The sequence below is a fragment of the Monodelphis domestica genome, chromosome 6 (assembly GCF_027887165.1).
Source record: "Monodelphis domestica isolate mMonDom1 chromosome 6, mMonDom1.pri, whole genome shotgun sequence".
Classification (NCBI taxonomy): domain Eukaryota; kingdom Metazoa; phylum Chordata; class Mammalia; order Didelphimorphia; family Didelphidae; genus Monodelphis; species Monodelphis domestica.
In genome coordinates, this window is record NC_077232.1 from 23,966,520 (window position 1) to 23,984,245 (window position 17,726).

The window sequence follows — 17,726 nt, forward strand, 5'->3', positions numbered from 1 at the left end:
ATATTGTAACATCTGAAAAGTAATATTTTGAAAGGCTTAAAATAGGATAACGAAATAATTAATCTTTGCTGAAAGAGAAATAAGAAAGGGAATAGCTGAAAATATGCAGAGAGAAAGATTTTTGTACAAAATGCTATACAGGGAATTGTTTTTATTCACTATGACTATTTGTTAAAGAATTTTCTTTTACTACTATGAGAATTAATAGAATGAGAAGGGAAGTGCTAATTAATTTAGCAAATAAAGAAAATATTTTAAAGGGAAACAAAGTGTTTAAGAAACAAATGAAATATTTTTATGATATGAATATAATAAATGGTAGAATAATACAATTAATTAAAGTAGAAAAGAAATACCTAAAAGAAAAAACTGAGAACTTTGCATAAAAGGTATAAAAATTATATAAATTCATATACTCCTTCCAAATTTTAATGTGGAGAGTATAACTGGATTTTTTGTAAATAAAAAATACACATACTTAAAAATAAAAATGCAGGAAAAATGGATATTAATTGAGATTTCACATAAAAAGTTAACTGAAAAAATAATCAGAGATAATTTAAGAATTATTAGCCTATAGAAAATATAGTATAAAAAGATTTTAAAAAATTAACTTAAAAAATAGTGAACTTTGGATAATTTACTAGGGTAGTATTCAATAATTTTGAAATATCCATATTAAAATTAATATCTTAGGAAATGAGAAGAATGTTGAAATTTATTTGGTAACACAGAGTTGTATGATCATATTTTTCCCCAGAAAATAGAATGAGATGTTATATTAAAAATTACAGGGATACTACAGATCAGTTGAAAATCAAACACACTACTGAAATGAAACACAGAATTAAAACTATTTTTTAAAAAAATGACTAATAATAATAAACTATTACCAAATATTATTAAAAGGAAAAAGAGGCTAAAAAATAAAATCAACAAATAATGTAAAATGCATACGTAAAAATCATAACAAAATTAAAAGCGTATAGATGTATATAAAGATAAAGATACATAGATATATAGTGCTATACATATATATACTAAATACCTATGCATAGATTTATGCACTTTTGTGTTTCTGAGTGTATCTCCCATGTACATATTTTATCATTTCTCTCTCAGTGATATTTGCATAAATTTATAAAAGCCTTTGCTTAGATTAATTCTCTATTGTAATATTAGTTACATTTACTTAATTTTATTATTTATGCATCATTTTATTTAATATTTATAAATATAAATTACTTTAAATAAATTTATAGAATATTTAAATGAATTCATATTTTACATATAAATATTTAACAATTATATATTTAGATAATATATATTCTATATAAAATTTAGAAAATATTAATATTTATCTTTATAAAAATGTATATACATGTAAATAAAACTATATTCACGGCAATGTATATACCTGTGTACATAGCATTTTACCCTATGCTATCTAATATATTTTATATAAATACAATTACACATATTTATATACTTATATGTATATAAAATTATGTTTCTCTTTCTGTGTGTGTGTGTATATATATATATATATATATATATATATATATATATATATATATATATATATATATATATATATATATATATATATATATAGGGTGCTCAGGGAGGGGTAGTATCTCTGCTTTGGAGGGCTTGCCCTCTTAGGCAGCTTTCCAGCCTCTGACCCTCACTTGACACCCAGCTCTCACTTGTAGCAGTGGCAGTGGCCACACCCCGGGCAACGGCTTCCACAGGCCGGCTAAACCTTGTGAGGGTAGCCATCAGGTCGTAGACCCCTGGTGAACCAGGGCTTTGCTCACCCAGCATGTGAAGACTGCCTCGGCAGAACAGGCAGAAGAAACCAATAAGAAGGTTCAACGGCTGAGAGGGCAACGCAGCAAAGCACTGTGGAGTGCTAAGGGCATGTTGGAGCACAAAAGACAACATGGCCATCCAATGCAGCTGAGGAAGTCTCCAGGTGTAACGATTTTTCCTGCCACTGGACCCAGGCTTCCAACGCCGAGAGAGTGGGACTGTCTCTGTGCAATGACTTTTCCACTTAAATCTCCTTCATGCACAAGTGTCTTTGTGCACACTCATCTATCATAGATGAAAACGCACAAAAACAATCATCATCCTTGATTAACGAGAGACTACCACTATACTATATATATAAACACAAAACCACATGTCATATCTTAATAGAAATTTGTAATAGTAGGAACACAAAACAATGTATTTTAAATTTTTCATCTCATACCCAGTGTATTGGCAAAAATTTAAAACAAATACAAATTATTTTGGAAGGACTCTTACTAAGATATGGACCCTGCATCATTTTGCATAACAATCTGAATCAGTACAACTATTTCAGAAACCAGTTTGGAAATATAAAAAAAAAAACTTAAAAATTATTCACCATCTATTATTACTGATAAATTCCAATTCTAGGTATAAATGTTAAGCATATCTTTAATAGGAATAAAGTTTACATATAATCCAAAATATTTTATGGTAGCTAGATGGTAGAGTGGATAGAAGGAAGACATGAATTCAAAACTAGCCTTAGACTCTTACTATGTGCCACAAAGCAAGTCTCCTCGTGCATAAAATTAGCTAGAGAAGGAAAAAAAAACAAACCATTCTATTATATTTCCTAAGAAAACTATAAAAATGAGTCATGAAGAATCAGACACTACAGAAAACAACTAAAAAAAATCAATAATGACAAAATATTTTTTGTAGTTTTTAATTATTTTCTCATAGCAGAAACCTGAAATCAGTTAATTCAGTTGAATGGCTTTTTACAAATGTGGAATATAAATGGCAAATAATTTTTAAAATATTACTAAAATAATATTAAATTTAAAAACAAACTCTCGGATTGTTCCTTGATATATATAGATCTCTGTATATTTTCTTGGTCTATCCAATTCTGACTTTTCATGGTTTTTGTCATTTCTGTTATTTTTCTGGGTTTCACAAGTGTTTTGATTTTCATTTTTATGTATAGTTTTGAACAATATTTCATAATATTTTAATACTTAATAATCATTTTAAGAATTGATGAGTCCTTTGAATTCCTATCAATTGGTCTCCATTTTATTCATTTAATTGTATTTCCCAGATTTTTTTGGATAAAAGACCCTTATCAAAAGTTCTCAATCATGAAAATATTCACCAAATGTAATCTGTAGACATAAAATATAACCTAGAACACTGAGACCTTAAATGACCTGTGCAAAGTCACAAAGACTAGGTGAAATAATACTTGAACTCATGCTCTGGCTCCAAAGACCTCTATTCATTAGATAATATGTTCTCTCTTTGCCCAAATTTTATTTTTGCCAATAATTTTCAATTTCACACAATTATTTTATTCCTCCTTTAATTCTCTAATACCTTTTTCAAATAAGAACTAGTTCACTATGCATTGCTTGAAAAAATAATATTTCTGTTCTGTGACCTATAATATTCAAGTTTTTTATACATTGTGAAATTACCAAGATATATGCTAAATATGTTTACCTAAATCCAAATGTTATCCAAATTTTTTTTTCATTTTCCGATTACTTCTTGTCACAAAAGATGTACTTCATGGAATTTATACTTTAGGTATAACAAATTATGTCATTCTATGCCCCCTTTCATTTAAAAATATTCATAAATAAAATAAATATTTTATAATCTAATTAAGAAATATGCAAAGAGCTTTAACTTGGTGCAAGTAGGTGACTCTAGTTAGAGAGCCAGTCCTACAGATTGGTGGTCCTGGTTCAAATCTGTCCTCTGACTCTACTGACCTGGGGTAAGTCATTTCACCCCCATTATCTACTTCCTATTGCTCTTATGCTTTGTAACTAATATTTAAATCAATTCTAAGACAGAAGCTAAAGTTTTGTTTTGTTTGCTTATTTGGTTTAGGGATTTTTAACTTTAAGTTTCAAGATAAGAATACAGGGACTCTCCATCCACATTCGCCATTCCATTTGAAGATGCTCTGAATTGCAGGAAAGGTTATTTGAGCAATTTCCCTGAAGTTGGGATAGAAATATTTGAAACTATAGTATTCATAGTATTAGAGAGATAGTATTGTGCAAAGAAAATATATCCATATACCTCCATTTGCATTGCTTTTTCAATGTGATTTTTTTTCTTAAAATTATTAGCTTCTAGTTGCCCAATTCTTATTTTTAATGAACAGTTTTCTTTGGTCAGCTTTTGAGTCTCCTTTTTCATTTGACCTTTTTCTTTTTTGTCTTCTTTTAATTTTTTAATATATTCATTATTTATTTAGAATATTTTCCCAGTATTATGTTAAAAGGGATTTCTAAACCTTATAGATTATTTGTATTGTATGGTATTACTAATAGTTGTATCCTGTGTGAACAGACTGTTTATTTGACTATCTTAGGCCAGTATATATAAAAAATAATATATATATATATATACATATGTATATGCTAAAGGAAGTAATAGTAAAAAGGAAATAGCTAGAAAGGGCATTTTTATAATACTTAGGTCTCTAAATCAAAAATAATATTCAAACCCCTTAACCAAATCCAATCTGCATGGATCCTTTTTTCCCTCAACAAAGTTGAGCCTATCCTCTCTTCCTCATTCATCTAAAAAGCTCAAAATACTTATCCAACTATTCTATTCTAAATTATAAACTTATAAATCAGAAGAGTAAGTTAGGTTTCTTTTCCTTGATATTTAGATGAACATTACAACTTAAAATCTCCATAGTCTCTCTACCTGCACAACAATCCTGCTGGTGCTTGCACTGGTATTACACCCAACAATCTCCTTCACTTTCAGGCCTGATAGATGAATTTTAGATGTGAAAAAACTGAGATTTCCTAATCTCAATGAGTAGCCCTTCAAACCTCCTTGCAGAAAATGGTTTGCTTAAAGAATAAAGTCTGTTGGATTAACTGACTCTCAAAGCACCTTGGAAAAATTCTTTTTTACCCATAATTCATCTCTGCAATTCCATTCAGATTTAAAGAAACCCAATTTATTAATCTCTCTCTTATATATCTACCAATACTATTTAACTCTAATAGCTGATAAACTCTTATTTAATTAACCAATAATTCTATACAATTACATGATTCATATTCTTTCCCTTCCCTCTTCCCTACCCCCCTCCAAGAACTGATAAGCAATTCCACAGGGTTTAAATGTATCATTGTTTAAAACATATTTCCATATTATTAATATTTGCAATTCAAAGTAAAAATTCCCAACCACATAGCCATTAAAACATGTGATCAATCATATGGTTTTCTTCAGCTTTTTTACTCCCACAATTCTTTCTCTGGGTGAGGATGGCACTCTTTCTCATAAGTACTTTGGGATTGGCCGAGATCATTGCATTGCTACTGGTAATAAAGGACATTATATTTGATTTTGTCACAATGTTTTACTGGCTGTGTACAAAGTTCTTTTGGTTCTGCACATTTTACTCAGCATAAATTGCCTGAGGTCTTTCCAGATCTCACAGAAGTCATCCAGCTTATCATTCCTTACAGCACAGTAGTTTTCCATTACATCAGCACCATAATTTATTCAGCCATTTACCCATCAAGGGACACTCCCTCATTTTTCTATTTTTGTAACCACAAATGCCAGAGACATAAATATTGTTTTCAAATATTTTTCCATATTATCTCTTTGGGGTAAAAATTAAACAGTGGGTCTTGATTGATCAATAGATAGGCATTCCATTGAAGCCCATTGGGTATAGTTCCAAACTGCCTGCCAGAATGTTTGGATCAATTCACAACTTCACTAGTAATGGCTTAATATCCCAAATTTGCCACATTCCCTCCATAATTTATTATTTTCCTTTACTGCCATGTCAGCCAATTTGCTGGGTGTGAGGTGGTACCTAATCATTGTTTTGATTTGCATTTCTTTAATTATGAGAGATTTAGAACACTTTTTAATGTATTTATTGATAGTTTTGATTTTTTTTTAATTTGAAAACAGCTTATGTGTGCTCCTGGAACATTTATAATTTGGGGAATGACTTGACTTTTTGTACAACTGACTTAGCTGCTCATGAACTTGAGAATTTAGACCTTTGTCAGAGATTTTTGTTGTCAATTTCCCCTAATTTGTTGTTTGTTTAGTAATTTTGTTTGCATTGTTTTGTTTATACAAAAGCTTTTTAATTTAATGCAATCAAAGTTATTCATTTCATATTTTGTAATATTTCCTATCTTTTGCTTGGCCTTAAATTCTTTCCTTTTCCATAGATCTGACAGGTATACTATTATATGTTCATCTAATTTACTCATACTTTCCTTCTGTATATTTAAGCAATTTATCCATCTTGGTATAGGGTATGAGATGTTGATCTAAACCTAATCTCTTCCATACTATTTTCTAATTTTCCCAGCAGTTTTTTTTTTCCAAAAAGTGGGTTTTTGTTCCAAAAGCTGGGATCTTTTTATTTATTGAACCTTATAGATTGAGGTCTTTTACCCCAAGTCTAATCCATTGATCCACCACCCCCATCTCTTAATTACTACCATAGTGTTTTGATGACCACTTCTTTATAAGACAGTTGAAGATCTTGTACTGCTAGGACTCCATCCTTCACATTTTTTAATTAGTTCACTTGATATTCTTGCTCTTTTATTCTTCCAGATGAATTTTGTTATAACTTTTTCTAATGTCATGAAAAACAAAAACCTTTCTCAGAAGACTGATAGGTATGTCAGTGATTAAGTAAATTAATTTGGGTAGGATTGCCATTTTTATTATATTAGTTCAGATTGCCTACAAGTAATTGATGTTTTTATAGTTGCTTAGATATGGTTTTAATAGTGTAAAAAGTGTTTTGTAGTTGTGTTCATATAATTTCCAATTTTGCCTTGACAGATATATTCCTAAATATTTTATATTGTCTAAAGTGATTTTAAATGGAATTTCTCTTTCTAACTCTTGCTTCTGAGTTCTATTGGAAATTTAGCAAAATGCTGATAACTTATGTGAGTTTTTTTTGTATCCTGAAACTTTGCTAAAATTGATTATTTCCACAAGCTTTTTAGTTGAATTTCTAGATTCTTTTAGTAGACAATAATATTATCTGCAAAGAGTGATAGTTTACTCTCCTCATTGCCCACTTTAATACCTTCAATTTCTTTTCCAATAAATATCTCATAGATTTTGATATGTTGTTTCCTAATTGCTCTTCTCTTCAATGAAATCAGTAACTGTCAGTCAGCACCAAATTAGGACACTAGGTATTGCCCCTTCCAGGGATAAAGGTACCCAGATATGTGACTACAGGCTGTCCAAAACTGGGATCTATGATCTTACCATAAGTCAGGGCTGGAAATCCTGTCCTTGCTTCGGGCCCACATGGATCTGGCTATGCAGCAGACTTCCCTGGTCTAGAATTCCAGACTCCAACACAAGTTTGCTTAGAACTTTAAGGGGTGCATAGTGGTTTGTATTCGGAATATAACTGGCTCAGGCAGGGTCTCAGGATCTAGATGTTGGCTCAGGGCCCAGGTTCAGAACCTGGAATAGTAGATTTGGGGTTAGGGAAGGGGGACTTGATGTTGGATTGCTCTTTAATCCTTGCTCTAACCTCCTTCTGGTTATGTTCCCATCTCACCTCAGTGCCCCAGATGGTCTTTGCCAACATTTCAGGTTGTTCCCTACTTGAAAGTTGCTTCACTTTGTGTTTTTTTTTCTTTTTTTCTTTGCTTGAGTTTTAATGTTGTTTTTTGGTCTTATTTTAAGGTTGGTTAGAGAGGATTCTCATGGTGGTTTAGAGCTTCCCTGCTTCTACTTCTCCATCTTGACTCTCAAAATTTGGAGTTTTCTTTCACATTAGTGTATTCATAGTTTTATTTTGGGTTTTTGGTGATGTATGAATCTGCTCTTAAAATAATGATCAGTATTGAAGGTGTTTTACATGACAATAAAAATAAAAATTCTAAAAATGAGCAACATTTTTGAAAGCCATTTAAATAAATTATATGGTAGGCAAGAAATCACTTCCAAATTGCTGGTGTATGTTGTTAAATCTCATGGTTCTTGAAGGAAAAATTAAATGTAATCTTGCCCTAGGGTCAATAATAAGTATGTCAGAAATAGAATATTTCACTCTTTACTTAGTTCTTTTCACACAGAAACCCTATGAGGTAAATATAGCTTCATAATCCTGAAATCCATATGTTTAGGTATATAAGAGAAGCTGTGGAGAGTGATTACTACAAACTTTTTAGCATTTCTTACTTAATTACAAAGCAGCAGTTCCAGTTTCACTGCAATGGTCCCCTGACTTTTAGCCCAGGATTATTTTCATCATTCTATATTATCTTTTTAATGCAGGCTTGGTGAATTAATCCTAAATGTGGCTCCTCATTAAAGAGTGGAAATGTGGCCAGGGAGAGGAACTGTCTCCAAGGGGAAGAGTTGGTCAAGATTTCTTTCTATTTAAGAAAACTGGCTGCAATCAATTCAGTCATCATTTCTGAATATTGGTGGAGAGTTTGGTCTTTGCGACACATTAATGATATTTCTGAAAATTATTAAAATTTAAAAGAAAGGCAGAATAATTCAGGGAGAGCAATATAGAATGTGAAGAGAAACCTGGGTTCATTTAAAATTAGAACTTTAAGCAGTGTTTTGACCGAGTATAAGTCACTTGTATTACTTGAATTTCATTCTGCTCATCTGTAAAATGAAAATAATTATGTCATTAATTCAAGTATTTAAAAGTTTTTATGAAAATATCACTGTATATGAGAAGGAATACATTTCTAAAATCTTAAAACATTACAAAAATTACAGCTATTTGTATGTAATATTTTATTATGCTAATGAAAAAAAGCATCTGAATATTATTTCATCCCTTCAGAAAAAGGTAAGATTATGATTGAATGATTTCTTAGTTCCTTGGCACTGATAAATCCTAAGATGTACTCAAAAGTGAAGATTTACTAGGGATAAAGAAAACATTCACATGAAATTCTAAAAGAAATTTCTTGATCCATGGAAGGTTTATACTGTTCAACCACCTGGGTTAGGCAGATTTCAAAGATTTTTATTTTAAAAAATCATGGACAGAAAGCATTTGGGAAATTATCAAACCTCTCACTCTCAAAAGTATTCAATATACTACCATTAACCTTATTGAAATCAAGATATATTTTGATTCCACAAATGATAAAATGGAGTATTAGCAATGAACATAAGATAGAAAGGAAGAGATTTATTTTGATAAATCATGCTTTTCTCAGACTGGAAAGAATTAAGTAATTTTAAAATTTAATTTTATTATCATTATTATTATTTTTACAAAAAAGAAAGTGGTAATGAAAGAAGGTAGATTACTTACTTATTCTTATATTTCCCTTTAGAAGTTTTTAAAACCCACATTCATTTTAGGAGATGCTAAGAGTTGTGGCCAAAACATTGCTCCTGTAAGATGACTAAAAGGGAGATTCTCTTTATCCCATTTACATTTTAATTATTAATCGCTATTATTTATTTCCAGGTCTGAGACTAGAATGGAGATAATTGCAATAATGCATCCTCTATTGAAATAATTCAGCAGGTGGTGTGCTGGTTTCAAATGATTCTCTGACATGCAACAGAGCTGATGTCAGTTGTTTTGTAACTACTTCTTACTACTTTATTAATGAATATTGTGTTTTCTACTAGAAAATTTCTAGTATAGACCTCATTTTTACACCATATTAATTTTTCTAAGAAATGAGTCATTTTGTCTCAGAATTTAACTCAGTTTATCAAATGTCAATTCTAAACCTAAAATTAATTATTAACTGGACTTTCTCAAGATTCTTGCTATCAGATAACATAAAATGCCTAGACAGTGGGAGATACATATTTCCCCGGCTTATCCAAAATTCAAAATCTTGCACAAATAATTATATTTTTGAATATATTTCTTTCCATTGGATGTATAATATTAAATATGGCATAAATGTTTCTCTATAACAAGAACTGAATAAATAAATAATTAAAGAGAAGGAATTAAACAAACGGTGGGGGGGGGGAGTCAGTCCTTACCATGCTCTAATATTTATGTTTGAATTTTAAACTTTTGGCATCAAAAGTTTCATTGTGGAATAAAAAATATTATAATTTAAATATAAATTTTGACTGATGAGATTATTTTTGAGAATAGAACAAGAAAAATGAATATTATAAAATGGAGTTGGTCTTGTTCTTCAAAAATAATAACAAAAGTCAGAGTCAAACAATTTAGATCTAGAAATATCTTTATAAAACAAAATATGAAATAGATGAGCATTCAGAGGGACCATTAAAATTTAATATAATGTGCTATATATCTAAATATTCATTATGTATACCACAGATTATCAATTCTGAAAATATGTAGTTATATTTTAAATTCATAAGAGAATATCAAATATCAAAAGTTGATTGCTAGAGAAGAAAGAAGGGTTAGGACAGATAAAAATATAATCACATTTTTAATATCTAGATATAACTTATAAAATGTCTGAACTGAATAAATTTTTAAAAAATGACCAATATTAAAATTATCTCAGTCATCATCTAAACTAAATTATACACTTGTCATTTCAGAGTCAGAAAACAAGTACAATTGATGAAAATTGACATTTGCCATTATTAAATTTGAAATATACAGGGAAAATGGCAATCACAAATCTTACTATTATGGAAGAATTTATTCTCCTGGGATTTTCTGAATACCCCAATGTCCAAGGATTTCTCTTTGTTGTTTTTCTATTCATCTACATAAGTATCTTATTTGGTAATGGTCTCATCATTATAATCACCAATGTGGAATCAGCTCTTCAAACACCTATGTATTACTTCCTTGGAAACTTCTCCTTTGTGGAAATGTGTTACACATCAAACATCCTCCCCAGAATGCTTGTGAATATTTGGAGACAGAAAAGGAATATTTCTTTACTGTCATGTGCTGTACAACTCTGTTTCTTTCTCATTCTAGGAGTCACAGAGAGCTTTCTCCTGGCTGTGATGGCCTATGACCGCTATGTGGCCATCTGTAAGCCACTTTACTATCCTATAATCATGAATCATAGAATTTGTGTCCAGATGGTGTTTGGCTCCTGGGTTATTGGGATGCCAGTCTTGATAGGACAGACATACCAGGTTTTCTCGGGTCCCTTCTGTGGTTCTAACAAACTCAATCACATTTTCTGTGACATGCCCCCATTACTGAAGTTGGCATGTGGAGATACCTCTGGGGATGAATTCTTTCTTTATGTTGATTGTTTCCTCTTTGCTTTGCCTCCTTTTCTGATGATACTCATGTCTTACATCAGAATCCTCAGCACTATTCTGAAACTCCAATCAACCACTGGCAGATCCAAAGCCTTCTCTACTTGTTCCTCTCATGTTATGGTTGTATTCTTATTCTATGGTTGTGGTTTAATTGCATATTTTCAATCCATGTCCAGTTCTTCAGGCAGCATAGAAAAGATCTTCTCTGTATTCTACACCATTGTGACACCAATGATTAATCCTATGATATATAGTCTGAGGAATAAGGATTTTATTGCAGCAATGAAAAAATTATTTTCTAAATGGGGAAGATAAGGAATAAAATATTTTAACTTAAATATCCTAGTACCCTAAACAATTTCCCAAGTTTCACTTCCATTTTTATCCTCTTCATGCCTTTTTAAATAATTGTCATAATCATCATAAATCATTTGGCATTTCCCCTCTCAGTACCTCAATAATAGCCACTAGTTTTTTTTTTTTTGGTTTGATGAAAAAGCATATTTTTCTTGTAATTACTGCTGCTGTTTTCATGCAGTATTGATCATGAACAATTTTACTACGAAATTCACTGTCAACTTGAGAATATATATAAGCCTCTTAATCCAGATCTTTCATTTAGTATCTGTGACAGATATAGATTTGATTTAAAAATATAATATTATCTTCTGGGGCAATGACTACAACTATATCATGGGGCTATTGAGATATTCTATTTACTTCTGTCAGAGAACTACATAACATATTTTCAAATTTTCCTAAAGTACCTGCCCCCCCCCCCAAAAAAAAAGAATGTGAGCTTTTTTCTTTTAAATTGAAACTGTTGGCTGAGTTTAATTAAGCTATTGCAAGTATGGCTGATGTTAATTGTGTTACCTTCTTTTTAAATTGGAGACATACTTATTCACTATTGAATATGCATTCTATTTGTTCTGTTTTTTTATGTAAATATGGTTGGATATGAGAAATGAGGAATGCATATCATTTCATTTGCAGTACCCTTAGGATTTGCAAATAAATTGAATCATTTTGTTATTCATGACAACTAGAAAAGAATAGCTCATCTATTCATTCACTTAAGTTCTAAAATATTGAGAAAGAATAAAAATAGTTTGCCTTTCTAAACAAACAAACAAAAATAAGTCTACTTTCAGTCTCTATTTTGGTTAAACTACCATGTTTTCAAATTTTCTTTGTAATAAGTATCTTAATTTGGGCACATGATGATGTAAACTTTCATCAAGATCTTGCAAATTTTGGAACAGAGCAGCTTCTAGAGTTTTTTTTTTCCCCCTTGGATCACATCACTTAGGATGTAGGGTACATTGAAAGCTTGCAGATTACAGACTCAAACCACCTCTGAAATTTTTAAGGAATAAGCACTTAGCACACAGGGAAAGAAGCAACCAGAGACAAGTAAATTAATAAAAGAAAATTAAAAAAACTATAATTTCCATATGTGTTTAAGTCTTGTCCAAATAAAAGAATAAGTTTTTGAAAAAATAAGTTATTAACAATAAGAACACTAAAAAACATGATCTAGACTTAGCTCAGTTATTCCTAAGTAAACAATCCAGAAGGAAATTAAATAAAACATCTATAAAGAAACTCATAAAAATTCCTTCCTTCAAGTCAAAATAGATTTCCTAGAATGAGTGATAAAAAATAAGAAAAAATGAAATATTGTAAGATTTTGAAAAGTAATATTTTGAAAGACTAAAAAATAGAATAAAAATTAACCTTTACTATAAGAGAAATAAGAAAATGAATAGATGAAAATATGCAGAGAGAAAGACTTTTGTACAAAATGCTATGTAGGGAATTGTTTTGATTCATTATAGCTATTTGTTAAAAGAATTACAAATATTTATATACTTATCTATATATTAAATTATAAATTTCTCTTTCTATGTATATAATTACACACATACACAAAACCACATGGCATGTCTCAATAATAAATTATAATTATGGGAACACAAAAGAAAGTATTTTAAAATTTTCATCTCTTACTCAGTGAATTGTCAAAAATTAAAAAAAAATGCAAATAATTGATTTTGGAAGGGTTTTTTTTTAAGACATGGACTCTGCATCTTTGTGCATAGAAGTCTGAATCAATACAACTATTTCAGAAACCAGTTTAGAAATATAAAAAAAATTAAAATTTTTCACAATCTATTATTACTAAGAATTTTTAATTCTAGGTATATATGTTAAGCATATCTTTAATAAGAATGAAGTTTACATATATTCCAAATCATTTTATGATAGCTAAATGGTGAAGTGGATAGAAGGAAGACCTGAATTCAATTCTAGCCTCAGACATTTACTAGCTATGTGCCACTGAGAAAGTCTCCTCATGAGAAAAAATTAGCTATAGAGTAGGAAAAAAACAAACCATTCTATTATCTTTCTCAAGAAAACTGTAGAATGAGTCATGAAGAATAAGACAGTACAGAAAACAGCTAAACAATGTCAGTAATGAAACTTGAAATCAGTTTGTACAGTTGTTGAATGGCTTTTTCCTAATGTGGAATATAAATGTCTGTAGCAGTCCACCCCTAGCTATGGGCAAGGGAAACAGTTGGTATGTACAGATTGTCTTAGAAGAGAGTATGCTCAGTCTTGAGCATGCTCGGTATTGCACATGGCTGGGAAAGCCTCTGATCCTTGACCCCAGCTTCCCCCAGGTTAGGTGGAAACACAAGTTTCTTTGTGCTCACCTGGTTAAGGGAAACCACACCTATACCTTGTCATTAACCAATGATAATCATCCCTATGTACTGTGTATATTTGCATATCAAAGAGATTAAATATGGCCCAGCTAGCTCTGCCTCTCTCTCTTCTCCTCTTCCTCCCTTCTAGCTTGCACTGATGCCTGTCCTTGCTGGAGTTTGGCCAGGCTCCATCTTTAATCTTTCTCTATCATCTCTCTGACCTGTGTGGTATTAAATGGGATCTCTGGACTGGTATAAGCCTTCAGAATAGTCCATTGATCGGAACTTGGCTGTGGCTCATTGACAATTAATAAGGCATGCATTTGTGACTCATTCCTGCCACCTCATATCTCTAATTCGACTCCGTCATCCCCCTCGTGGTATCTAAAACTTCTATCCTTTCTCTATCTTCCTACCTTAAAGCTTCTCTCTCCCCTTTGAGGAAGCTTTAATGTCAAATAATTTTTAAATATTACTAAAATAATATTAAGTTTAAAGACATTAAATCTTTGATTTTTCCTTGATATATGTATCTCTATGTGTATTTCCTTGATCTGTCTAAATCTGACTTATCATGTTTTTTGTCATCTTTGTTATTTTTCTGGGTTTCAAAATGCTTTGTTTTTCATTTCTATGTATAGTTTTGAACAATATTTCCTAACACTTTAACAGTTCATAATCTTTTTAAATTCATCATACCTTTGAATTCCTATCAATTGGTCTCCATTTTATTAATTTAATTTTATTTCCTAGTTTTTTTTTGTATAACAGAAACTTATGAAATATTCTCAAACAAAAACTTTTTCATCAACTATAATTTCTAGACTTAAAAGCTCACGTGGAGCACTGAGATCTTAAATGACCTGCACAAAGTCACAAAGACTATGTTAAATAATACCTGAGTGCATGTCCTGACTCAAAACACTTCTATTCACTAATGTCTTTTCTCTTTGCCCTAATTTTATTTCTGCTGGTAATTTTCAATTTCACACAATTATATTGTATATAATTTTTAAATTCTCTAACACCTTTTTAAAATAAAAACTAGTTCACTATACATTGCTTCAAAAATTTATATTTCTGTGCTGTGATCTATAATGTTCAAGTTGCCTATACACTGTGATATTATCAAGATATATGGCAAATATGTTCATGGAAATCTAAATTTTGTCCTGCTTCTTTGTCAATTTCCCAACACTTTTTGCCACAAAAGAGGTACTTCATGGAATTTATATTTTAGTCATAATAAATTATGTCATTCTCTGTCCCATTTAATTTAAAAATATTAATTAATAAAGATATATTCTATAATCTAATTAAGAAATATGCAAAGAGGTTTAACTTGGTGCAAGTAGGTGATTTTGGTTAGAGAGTCAGTCCTACAGATTTGTGGTCCTGGTTCAAATCTGTCCTCTGACTCTTCTGACCTTCGCAAGTCATTTCAACCCAATTATCTAGTTCCTATTGCACTTATGCTTCATAACTAATATTTAAATCAATTCTAAGATGGAAGTTAAAGTTTTGTTTTGTTTTGTTTTATTATTTGTTTTAGAGAATTTTAACTTCAAGTTTCAAGTTAAGAATACAGGGATTCTCCATCCACATTCACCATTCCAGCTGAAGATGCTCTGAATTGCAGGAAAGTTTATTTGAGCAACTAATTTTCAAACCAGTTTCCCTGAAGTTGGGACAGAACTATTTGAAACTTTTTTTTTTCCAAACTATGGTGTTCATAGTATTAGAGAGATAGTATTGTTTGAGGAAAATAGATCCATTTACCTTCCCAGCATACACCACAACCTAGTCTTCCCTGACTACAATCTAAATGGCTGTAGTCAGAATAAGCCAGGTTTCTGGCATTAACCCAAATTTCTCCGGAACCATGACATCAGCCAGAACTTCAGCATGAAATGCCAATATGGAAGGCAGAGCAAGGAAAGTATATCAATGGTGAATGAGGAAGGAATCTATTTCTAATTCTCTGTTGCTGCTGGTAGGAGCTAATGTGGGATAAGCAGCCAAATGGGAAAGCATGGTTAGACTTAGTCTTTCTCTCTCTCTCCCCTCAACCCCCTCTTTTTCATCTTCCTTTTCTTCTCCTATCAATGAATCATAATGAATTCATTAAGTCTATGGTCAGCCTCATATTTTCACCTAAGCAGTATTTTATTCCTACCTTAAGAGAGAGGAAAGATAGAAAAGTCTAGACTGAAAGAGAATGTCCAAGTGCACCTGGTAAATGGAATCATTTTTTTTTCAATATGGAGCAGTGGATAAATTGCAACAAGGGATCAGGACTTAAAGGAGATCTAGGACAGAGAAATATATAGAGACAAAAGATAGCGGTGACACAATGGAAGTATTGAAAAGGATAAAAAAGACTTTGTTGGCATTTTTAACATATATTCCTAAGCATGAGAATGCTGACAATAACCATACATTTAGAAAGAACAAGATTTACATCCATTCTTGTCCTGTACCTATAGTTACAGGAATCGTTATCCAGATGTTAAAATCTTTCTCAAATGTCTCAGTAAAGTGAGGGAAAGAACATTCATCATATAACAATTGTAGAAAGGAAAATTATTAGTCAGGCTTTTTCAATTCTGCCCACTGAGATGGAGCAGACATTGGATGGAATGTGATGGGTAGGGTAGTGAGAATTGCAATGAGAAAAAAGGTTTTGGGAAAAACTGAGAACTGAAGGATCTTTACTCTCTGAACTCTGTCAAGTGTAGAGCAAGGACCTATAGCTCTAGATCCCAAACTGTGGTAAAACCTTGCCCCCATTTCCCTTAATCATAATAAAAGAAGGTTTGATAGCATCCATTAGAGGAGGAACAAACACCAACAGCTCCTAAGAAGGGGCTGATCCCTTAAATTCAGGGGGTTATGCTAAAGACCCTTTCCATGTCTTGACCTTCCCAAGAAGGACACTTGCCACTTGTAAAGGTAGGATAGAGACATTGATTAGCTCAAAAGATAGATAAGTTGAAGCTGAGTCATCTCAGCTGAAGAAAAACTAAAAACCCAGTAGGGTCTCAAACCTCTCCCCTTCCTTGATTTACTATAGTTATTAAACTACTTGAGAAATAGTAAATCACAGTAAATTTGATACTGAAGGGAGAACAAAGCATGATAGCCTGGTGGCTAAGATACCATTAGTCTAGGAGAAACAATGAGAACCAGCAGCAACAGTCTGTTTGCCAGACAAGGGGAACTCTTGATGTTCAACGACTAGTCAAACCTTGCTAAGTAATCTCCACTAGTCCCCAGAAGTTCTTTCAAGGACACTGGTCCTGTTGTCATATGAATTTTAGATTTACTCCACCCTGCTTAGTCTTTAGAATTTTAGCAACCAGAAATGTATACACCCCCACTTAAGGATTAAGTGTGTAAAAAATAGACTCAAATACAGGACTACAAATACAGGACTACTCTTTTGGACTTCCGTTTTGGAGCAGAGGCGTCTCTTCCGTGATGTGAGGTTATTTCGTCTAGGCCTTTCGCCTAGGCATGTGTTTTTTCTTATCCTGTATTTTCTTTAATCTTTAACCATTAATAAACCTCTTAAAAAATTATAATACTCCTTGCAGAGAGAAACTAATTTCTACCTGCCTCAGTCTCCCCATCTCCCCTAAATTTTAATCTTTACAGTGTGGGGGAAGAAGATCTGTGGCCTGCATGTGCTAGTAAGTGACAAATCAAAACAATTGA

The 17,726-nt window shown here is 31.5% G+C and overlaps 1 protein-coding gene across 1 annotated transcript; it reads left to right on the forward strand.

The window, feature by feature from the left end:
- Positions 1-10,674: 10,674 nt before the first annotated feature.
- Positions 10,675-11,577, forward strand: LOC100021726 (olfactory receptor 10AG1-like; the record flags this gene model as incomplete). Its single annotated transcript, XM_001373754.5, has 1 exon — positions 10,675-11,577. A coding segment is annotated over exon 1 (903 nt), but the record flags the coding sequence as incomplete, so codon positions are not given.
- Between the last annotated feature and the right edge of the window lie 6,149 nt (positions 11,578-17,726).